Source organism: Seriola lalandi, unplaced genomic scaffold (genome assembly GCF_002814215.2).
Source record: "Seriola lalandi dorsalis isolate HSWRI2012SDOR001 ecotype SW California unplaced genomic scaffold, Sedor1 jcf7180002054360, whole genome shotgun sequence".
Lineage (NCBI taxonomy): Eukaryota > Metazoa > Chordata > Actinopteri > Carangiformes > Carangidae > Seriola > Seriola lalandi.
Window position 1 is genome coordinate 319545 of NW_019524913.1, and position 10859 is coordinate 330403.

At 40.8% G+C, this 10859-nt stretch overlaps 1 protein-coding gene across 1 annotated transcript in view; it reads left to right on the forward strand.

Annotated features, from left to right (window-relative positions):
• Window positions 1-2281: 2281 nt before the first annotated feature.
• pou6f2 (POU class 6 homeobox 2) overlaps window positions 2282-10859 on the forward strand; it is a 68379-nt gene continuing 59801 nt past the window's right edge. The window contains exon 1 of the mRNA XM_023408325.2: window positions 2282-2538. Coding sequence (XP_023264093.1) covers window positions 2367-2538 — 172 coding nt within the window. The 5' untranslated portion in view covers window positions 2282-2366. The remainder of the gene's footprint in view (window positions 2539-10859) is intronic.

The window sequence follows — 10859 nt, forward strand, 5'->3', positions numbered from 1 at the left end:
AGCTAGCTGTTTTGAAATGAAGTAATTAACAGCTGCGTAAGATGGTGAGAGATGTGTTGCCCCCTTATCCTCGAGCCTCAGAGGCCAGAGGAAGATTAGAGCTCTGATCTCATTCCCAGCACTTGTTTGGAGTCTGTCAGGAAGAGAAATGCCAGCATTAGAGAGGTACCGCCACACTCCTGATATGATGAAATAAGGAGAAAAGGGGAAAGGGAAAAAGATGGAAGGATGGACAGAAAGGACCCTGCCCTTCTCTGAAGTGTCAGTAGCTTGTTTATTCTATTTTTCATCATAGCTGCTGGGGCAAAGATTCCCATTTTTCCTTTATTTTTTTCCCCACCTCCTAACAAAAACCACTGCTCTCATTTTTTATAGGTCTTGCAAACTCTCATGCCCCAGTGAAAATTACATTGTGAAACGGTAGAAATTTCAGGGCTGCCTGTGCTTTCTGCTGTCCCTCTGAGCTTTCAAACAGTCAACAGACTGTGAAGAATAAATAATAAAAAACTATTGATTATTTTGATGACTGCAAGATTCAATTAGGTATTAATTTTGCCCTCCAGTGGACCTATCAAGCAACTCAAAGGAGAGGAGGTAGGAGGTGGGGGTGGACCCAAATGCATGCAGAGTGTGGCCAGGCTCAGACAGAGGGGAAAATGTGTTTACCTCGGCGGGCAGAGAGGTGCATTGATGCGCAGTGTCCCACATTTAAGTGCTCCACAAATGAAGCCCTGATGACTAGTGACATTGTTACCAGGGATATGAGTATTGACCAGCCGGCTCACGATTTTAACGACAGCTTAAACTATTTCTATTGATTAACATTTTCATAGATTATCATGTGTCATATCAAAGTGGGCTGATTCCCATGATGAGCACATTAAAAAGGCCCCTCTGGGCAGGAACTTATCGACCACCCAGATAGAAGGGGGGGGCTATTGATGGGTGCAGGGGCAAGATAAGACTCACCCTCCTTTTTCCTCTCTGTGTCTATATGTGCCGGTCACCTGTCCTTTGCTGAGACATATTTAGGTTGGACTTGATTCATAAATAAGGTAGAGGGCCGTAGTCCTGCTGCTGCGTGTCTGTGTCTCAGAGCCTGAGGTGGGGTGAACACTGTCTGAGAAGCTCTCCAGTCAGAAGACACAAGGGGGAAGAGACAGAGGGAGTGAAGAAGGAAGGGAGGGAGAGAGAATGTGTGTGTGAGGAAGAGTGAGAGAGGGAGGGAGGAGGTGACATCTCCAGTGCTTGTCTTAGGAAGCAACCTCAGGCGTGAACCTGTGGTGGCCATTCAGATACACGAAGGTTGAGGAGGCTGCTTCTGGTTCAGTAGAAAGCATGTACTAGCTGGTCTCTGCGCTGTGGTGGCATGTTGTAGCTGCTCTTTGACTGTCTTCAGCATTTGGACTTTCTCAAAACTCTTTTTTCTTTTTTTTTTTACTCTTTTCTTCTGGAGCTTTGTTTAGGTAAGAGCAGTTCTTTCAACACTTTTTAAGAAACTTTCCGTTTAGTATTTGGAAAAGGGATCTCCATAGAGATAAAATGTCCTGATGGCAGCATCTAAACGATTTATAAAATTCTCTATTAAACATAATTTTTTTGTGTGAACTTCTTAATTTTACTTTGCTGAATTTATCCTATTCCAAGATGTTCAGACAGATAATCGTGATCATGTCATGTAGATGCTGTTTAAATTCGTGTTTCTAAGTGCAGACAAAAAAATGAAAATAATTGGGAGAAATATTTGGGAACATCAGTGACTTCATCTCTTGTTTAAATCAGGCCTTAAGTTCATGTTGCCTCACTCTCTGCTGCAATATGTCATCTTTGATCTCATTTTGTGTCCCCAACTATGTGAAAATTGATATAATCACTGGTGTGTATTTTTGCTCATATCTTCCTTTAAATGTAGAATTAGATTTATTTCATTTATTTATTGACCCACAACCCAGGACCTCTTTGTAGACTGCTGTCAGCTTAGTGTTTGCTGAAGATGAGGCACATGTCATGTAGTAATGAGCCCTTGAAGATGGATGTATCACCGTTTTAGGACTACAGGGTATAATGGTAAAGCCACGCGATCCGTAACAGTTCTTCACCAGGCAGCAGCCGGCAGTATCAGCGGGGTAGCACCAGCCTCAGATAAAAGAGAGAGCTGGAGAGGGAGGGAGCAGTAGAGAGAGGGAGAGTGATGAGTGAGCGATAGAAAGGAGAAGCTGGGTAGAGAGAGAGAGAGAGAGTGAGTAGAGACATAGAGAAGGAGCCGGTTAGGGTGAGACGCCGAAGCAGATCTAACCAAGGGGTGTTTTCTCTTTTTTTTCCCTCCTCCCTGTTTCCCACCTGGGCTCCCAGCTCCCCAGGATCCGATGATTACAGGGCAGCTGAGCAAGCCGCTGCTCTCCCTGCGCAGCAACATGAGCGCGGCAGAACTCCGGGCGGATGACAAAGCGGCCACCCCAGACAGCGAGCTGAACGACGAGCCCCTGCTCCTGCCCTCCGAGGCCACAGACAGAGAGGGCACTCCCAACAAGCTGTATGGTAAGTCGGCTTACACTGTCTGTCCCTTCTCCTTCAGAAAGCTGCTGGATGATGTCTGGTTTAGGCAGCGGTTATGTGAATCCTGAAGGCTTCCAGTGGTGGGACAGGTGTCAGCAGTGTCAGACAACAAACTAAGTTTAAGTGCAATGAGCAAGTCAATGTTTGGCTCTTTTAGTGTTTAGGCATGATAGTAGAAATTGTATTATATGTAATTTTTGTGTGTTTCATGCACCTTCATTGCGGAGATTTTCTTAGAAAAGCAGGTCGTATTTGTAGGGGGCAGTCTGTGTCAGCTGAGTTTACAAGAGGTAACTGAATTACCAGAATGTTCCATAAGGAGATGAAATACATATTTAACACAGTGTCTTAAATACTACCACTAAATAAGTATTAGCTGATCATGTTGATGCCTTCTTATCATTCATGATTCCTTTATTTGAACTCTTTTAAAAGTTTAACTGACCTGCAAAAATCTAATTTTACCTGTCAGGATATTTTACCTGAAACCCACCTTCACAGCCCGGGTGGTGTTTGGTAATTTTCTGCACTTTTTTCTTAATATAACTATTTAAACATTAATGGAGATAATAGCAAACTATCGGATAAATTATAACTTAATGCTAAGTGAAATTAAACCTCAACGTTTAAGCAAATATTGTATTTATCATGAGCATATCATATTTAATATTATTGTTTGCAGTTTATAGCAGAGGTTTCTCTTTTTATAGTTATTTATTTTCAGTTTATTCAGTTGTTTTTAATCTTTTGGTTTCTTCAGTTGCAAATGATCTTCAAAATGATCCAATTTCTAAATCAGCATGCCTCATTATATTTGCAGTTACCTCATTAACTGAGTGTTCACACTCTATATTTGTTGTGTCTAAATAAGTGTGTTTCTTTTTTTTATTATGAGTTGTTTCAGTCGTGGACTAATTCAATCACAGCACCTCGTTATGAATCAATAAGCATAATGATATAAATTACCATTTAGCAATTTTTCAACTTATTTACTGTAATGAGAAAGGTAATGTAGCCCTAAAGCCCCTGTAGCCCCTTGCTTTCATTAGAGAGATTTCACAATCATTAATAATAGAAATAATTACAAACTGAATATTTGTATTTATATCAAATTATAATGTTCAGTAACTGCAGATTTAAGGGATTTGTTTTTTTATATAGCTGAAAGATTTAAACTCTAATTTATATATTTAATTTCAAGGAAATGATGTACTCACAGCCTTAGTATTTATCCGTCCCCACTTAGCAAACCATCTCCCAGACTTTGTTTTTATTTGCTTAATTTCCGTAGAAAGGTTTCTTAGAGCAGACCAGTCCAAATATTGTGCCAAAGAAGGACTTCTTATAAAGAGCTGATTCACTTATCATATTTTTTTTAATATAATTTTACCTTTTTGTCAAGTCTTATTATTATTACTATTATATTATTCATTTTTAATGTGGATGCAAGGTGACAAGTGACAAAAACCTTCTCTAATGGCTTCAGATGTTGGTTTTGAGTATCTATGCAAACTACTGTGTCTCCTCATTTGTGAACGTCTGTTTCCATTTCTGAAAGTTTAACTGTGTGTATATTTGTGTATAGGCTTAAGATAGTGAGAGATTTTGGCATGTAATTGTACTGCTGGTTATGAATTTATGCTGCTACAGCCAGTGCATATTTGTTGTTTTTTTTATAATGATGTTAATAGAATATCACTGTCTATGAATCTCTATGTCACCCTCTCAGTGCGTGCGTGCGTGCGTGCGTGCGTGCGTGCGTGTGTGTGTGTGTGCACGAGCGCGCGTGTCTCCTGAGAAGTGGCAGGGAGTACAGTAAAGTGCCAATGGACTAAGCTTGCCAAACATTTGTGAACAAAATAAAATCAGAATTTGTAGGAGGGGTAGCCAAATATTACTCTCAAACCTGATCAGCGAGAGTTCAGCTGTCTTTTAAATCCTTATTTCAACAATAACCTGAGGCTAGAGGCGTCTAAACAAGGACTGGTACTGCAGGATTTGTCTCAAAAGCGTTGCAATTTAGTTTAATAAGCATCAAGTCTTTCCCTCTTTTTTTCTGTCTGATCATTCTCTGTCTGGCTACTCTCCTGCTTCTCACTTGCTACTTTTTGCTTCTCTTTTCCTCTCGTGCACGTTCACTTATATGTTGGTAAATGCTTTACTATTTATTTATAATTTAAGCTATTTTAATCTTGCATAACTATGGCGCCTTTGTCAATGATAAATATGCAAGAAACATATAGCTTTTTAAATATGTTGTTAATTTTTGGAACCATAAACTGAAGATTTTTTTAATGTGCATTTTGTGCTTAGTGTTTGTTGATGGCCTGTTGTCATACTACATGCGACTAGTCAGAGCTGCGCCAGAGTAACTTGTGAATTTTTGGGGGGGATGGTTGCTCTCTGGCCGGTGGCACAGCCCACAGCGGCACGTTTGGTTTGGGTTGCCCACATGACCTGTGAGAGAGAAAGGCAGGGGACGGTGAGGAGACGTGGCACAGTCGTGTCTTCTGCTGGGAGAGATAGGAAGGACGAGTAAGCGAGGGAAGGTGGTCTAAGAAGAGAGACTCAGCATCTTTCGGTATATTTCCTGAAATTCTGGCAGAATAAAAGGAAAGGTATGGCGATAGTGATGTTTTTTAGTTAGTCTATAATTAGGACTGTAGTGACAGTTTTATTGTGTTTGCTATTTAGTTGGAGTTTGAGTAAACATTTTGGAGACTTTTACGCTCTAACTGCGGTATGGACTGTATCAGTCTCTTTGAATCAGGTGTATGAAGCCTCTCCAAAACCAATTGAGCATAACACGTGGCCTTGAAAGTAAAAAACTATTTAGTTTAACAAATGAAAAGCTGACACATGGAACATATGCATTTCCACAAAATGAGAAGAAATGAATTTGTATTTGACCCTTTAAATAGCTTTAAAAAGCAAACAGTTTAGACAGTAATTATAATCTTCGGGTTGTCACACCTGTCGTGTTTCACATTATATTTATTTATTCCTTTATTCATTTAAAACATTTGCCTGTATTTGTGCTTGAAGTATACTCTTATGGTTGCAGGAAAATTGTATTAAGTTTGCAACTCTCACCATTCTTTTATCAACATGAATGCCATTGATATGAGAACAACCCTGAACCGAGCCTTTAAACTAGGCCTTACATTATTCAGTGGTTTTCTTTATGTGGTTCTCCACAGTGCAGAAGCCACAATATTAAGATTTTGTCCCCTTTACGTTCATTGAGGTGAAGAGCAAGAGATGAAGGTGTACTTTGGATTCCTCAGTTTCAGCAGAGTAAAAATATGAGAACTTTTTACTATTTTATGTCGCTTATTTTGCAGAAACTCTTTGATAGAATGCTCCAGTTTCATGATTGACAGATACACTTATCACATGCACAAAAACAGCACACACTTATAGTTTCAAGGAAATACAAATCAGGTTCAGACTTATTGGCTCTCTGAGAAAAAACTACTCTTAAATGCAGTTTGAATAGTTTGAATATTACACACAGACATGCATACACAGTGTATTCATAACACTTGAAAGTTTTTTGCTTCTTGATGAGGATAGTTTTCTGCTGAGGTCAACCTAGAGCTAAAGGTTATAGACTTCCTGAATAGACAGTAGAAAGCTGTACAATATCTCTTGTCACTGGGGATCTTTTGGACAACAGGTGTGATGTATTTGCCACGCACATATTAGGTTGATGATATTGAATAGTTTTGAATCATCATTGCAGCAAATTTTCTCTCTCACTCTTTTACTGTCAATATCACCGTAACTTTTAGCAGTGATAACATGCGCCATGTATGTGTTTTCATATTTAAAGAGCCTACAACAACTTCCCATCCCTACAGAATTGTTGTATGATTTTAGTTTTAGTGCTTTAATACTTTGTACGAGTTTGTGCGAGTGTGAGAAGGAGAAGTCGGTGAGAGGCGATGACAGTAGCGGTCATGTTTGTCTACAGTAAATTGTCCACCTTCTACACCCACCACATGCCTACTGCAGTGGTGAAAGGGTCGTTCTCCTCCTAAAAGCTTGCCTGTGCAAATAGTCTTCCACTTCAGCTAACAGGGGCTACAAGGCACCACAAACATCCTGCCGCCTTGTATTTATTCCAAGTAGAGGTGGACATTAGGTGGGAAAGCTGTGGTTAGTAAGGCAAGCAATTTTTTTTTCAGCGGACGAGATGGTGTTGGAAGCGTACAGTTTCTGTCTTCTCTTCTCAAGCAAATCTCCCCCTTTCAGACATCAACAGACAAGATAATAAGACACTCAGAGCACAATTCCGTATTATATTCAGCAACCAAAGGCTCATCTCTTGTCAGTTTGCATTTACTCTTCCAAGGATGTGACGCTTCTATCATCATGCTGTCAAAGAGAGCCAGGCTGGAACGACAGGAGCACTCATTTCATACACTTACTGTCTACATGAAATGGTCTGCACTTATACGGATCCTGCCAAAATGGTGGAACATTTTCACAAAGGTCACCTAGAGACCCCCCCCCCAAAAAAAAAAAAAAAAAAAAGAGCAAAATGAATCTTTCATTGATTCCTGGTATTGGCGGTCATCCACAGCAAAAAGTCCACCCTGAATGCCACGTCTGCCGTAATGCTGTACCTTGCGTTTATTTTTTTATGAGCTTATTAGGACACATACATCCATACACTGGATTAGTGAAATTAATCTCATCTGGACAATTCAATATGTCACCAACAACTACAGCCTTATTTTTGGAAAGTACTTAAACTTTTGTCATCAAAAAAGTTGCAGTAGATCTCCTTAAGTGTATATTTGAACAATTTTTACAGTGCAACCATTGCATTAACCATGGTGGATTTTGAATTTAAACATGATGTGTCCTAATTTCATAATCCTGCATGGGTTTATATCTAGTGGTTGTTTTACAAATGGCCAAATTAATTGTACTCAAACTCAAAGATATCAGTTTGCATACTAAATTGATTTCTGAGTATTCGGTTGATGGAGATGCAGAGCACATAAGAAAAGACAGAGCTACTTGGAAAAAAATTAAAATTACTAGTGGACAGTGGTGAGACAGCTTCAAAAAATAGCTGGAAAACGCACAGGAAATGTATTAAATCCTTGGGCTGACATTTTATTACTCTTTGTTAAGTTAAAAGTTTTGGATTTTACATTGACATTAGCCTTCCAAGGTCAAAGTTTAACTTCGATTTACTCGGCTTGATTTCACAGTCATCTTGTTTCATGTCTTCCTGGTGCCAAATGCTAAAGCATGCTAACTTCTTGTATACTACCTTATTTAGTGCATACTTAATATTATTATTACCATATAATATAGATATGGGACAAAACTAGTGTCTTTTGTGCAGAATTCTCCTTTGCACTCCTTTCCATTGCAAACTCATAAACACACGTAGACACACAAAGCCACAAGCACACACACTGCTGGAGGCACAAGTTCTTATTATTTTTGTGTAATCAGCTTAGTGAGCAGGATGCATAGTGGGATAGGCTGCTTGCTGATGCAAAGAGCCTTGTAATGTTGTGTGGTGAGGTTAAGTAATAAAGTGGTGCAAACCCAGTGCTGAATGGGCCACGCTGAGTAAATAAGAGTGGATAAAGGAGACTGAGGGGGAACAGGTCTCTCTGCAGGAGGTGGATCTCATTATGGGGATTTCTGCTGTCTGCGAAAACTTGAAAACAAGCTTAATGCATGCCTATAAAGCAGGTGTAATACATTTGCTAATGTGCCCGCGGAGGCCATGGCTACAGCAACACAATCACCGCGTGGCATGAAGGACAGGGAGGGAGGATGAACACAAGGAAGACTTCTTGTTTTCAATGCAAACAGCAGCAAAGGTCACCAGGTTTCACGGATGCTTGGTTATGCAGAAATGACTTTGAGCAAACTTCAAAATAACTGACAATATAATTCTCCCCATTGTTTTTATATTTAAAGTTAAAGATTTTTTTTTGCCTTGACAAGAAACTATTCCAAAGAAAAGCACATTATAAGTTCTGTAGGTGGACAGCTGTGGAGAAAATAAATTGAATTTCAATATGCATTTATTTTAGTTATACACTTTCTTTAAGTTGGGAAATCATTTTCAGAAAGAAAAAAAAACGTACATGTTGTGTACTATGCGCTCCATAACCAATATCAATAAGCCTTTCATGTAGAGCTAACAAAGAGGCGTCACATCTCCTGGCACAGACACGGTTGGTGTTGTTGAGATGTAATTGAAGCTGCAAGGGTCACATTTTCGGAATAGAAATTACAGTCTTGTCTTTGACTTGTGTGGCGTGAACCAGAGATGCATCCCACAGCCCTTGTGTCCTTCACAAGCCTTTATTATTTATAACGCTCGCTCTTTGAGCAATGACCAGTACTAATGCATAACCTTCTGTCCTTCTGGCTGATTCGCTTCCTTTGAAACCAAAGATTGAGGCAGGAGAAGTGGGTGTATGGTGGATGAGGCAGGGGTGTGGGCGGGTGGGGGGGGGGGGGGGGGGGGGGGGGTAGTATAGGGCAGTGGAGATCCAGGCTATCGAGAAGTTATTATGTTTTTTCCCTTTATATCTGAGGATGTGGAATAACACTGTGATGCTTCTTTTCTCCAGAATAGAGTTATGGGCTTCAAAGCAATACTATTTCCTGACGTCCCTCCTTCCACTATTTGTCTGCTCCACCAGAATAATGTGCTGGGAGGTGAGGGTAGGGTAGGGTGGGGTGTCTTTTAGCTACATGATTATTTGCTTGTTTCCACCTGTACCCACTCAGTTCTGTAAAAATCTCCACAACAGGGGCATACAGTAACTAACGCAGGACTTTTTCCAGATAAACTCATTTCTAGATAAAGTCCGTTTACCTCAGGTTCAGTGGAGGTAAGATATACTCTTGTGCAGCCTGTATCACCTGATGTTATCCTATAGTGATTGAGCCTGTGCTGCAGCGCTGCTGTGATCCATTGTTATTATACCTCTATGACAGAAGGAACGGGTGAGGAGGGGGGAGGAGAGGAAGCTTTGAGGGGCAAGGGGTAGAAAGTGGGACATAGGCAGCATTAGTGCTGGATAGCCTGGGGGGCCCAGGCTGATGTGTCAAGCATGACATGTGGGTGTCTAGCCCCCCACGCACACACACAAACATACACACTGTGTGCTGGACTGCCCTCACACCCCACTGGCTACTGCTAAATGTCCTGCAGTTGACCAGATGCAACGCAGGACGGACAAAAATCAAAAAGCATGGTTACAGTTTGAAGATACAGATGTTGTTTATTCTGAGCCACAGGTTCAAATTTCCTTTTTTTTTTGTCCAAGTAACAGTCAAATTTACCTGCTTCACCTGATATAAAACAGAGAAAAGCTGAAAAGCTTCAAGTTAGAAAGCCTGAACCACAGCATTTTTGGCATTTCTGCTTGAAAATAAACTCAATCAGTTATCAATATTCATTAATTTTTTGTTTACGATTGTTTTATAACAGCTTTGGCTTTATATACAGATAGAGTAGAGAGGTGCGACATAGAGTGAGAGGCAGGTCCTCTTCAGCACAGGGACGCAGGCTGCAGGCAGCAGAATCCTATTTACTGCAAATATCATTAAAGTAATTTAGGAGGGAGAGCAGTAGTGAAGCAAGCATCTCCTAAAAGGCTTACAGCTCTCTAAAGCTAGTCTTCATCTCAGTGTCCCGCCTTCGCTGATGGCCATAAAAGGATAAAGAATAATTTGGATTGTTATTTGCCTCTTTCAACCCTGAGCTAATCAGGTTGACATTGCTTTGGGAATGAGGAGGACGCTCCATAACAGATGTGCTCATGTGCAAAGTGTCCCAAGTCCCCTGTGAGGATGCAACACAAAAGCCCTCTTCTCTCCTCCTCCTCCATTCCTCTTCCCTTCTCCATCGTCCTCTCTCCATAACACCATCTCTCCTTCTTGACCTTTGAAATGGGCATTGCCTCTTCTCACCAATTTACCTCCCTCTGGTCCCTTTTGTGCTTGTGCTGCTTCCATCTCCACTCCAGCATCAAGGGAGAGACAGGTAAGAGCTGGAGCAGAGCACTCTCATGTCAGAGAGCCTTTTGGTGAAGACCTGTGGCCATGAGTGAGAGCATAAGTGTTGCAGCACAGGGCCCTTACTGCTTTAAGCATCGTTTGCATGCAGATTCCCCACCCGTTCATCAGAAACAGGGGGCTTGCTCCTGAAGTGTATTATTTTCTGTTGTTTACATTTAAAAGCTTTCTATGGAGACATCAGTTCCTCTCTGCCTGTCCTTCTACTTTCGTCCTCCTCTTCGTCCCCCCCC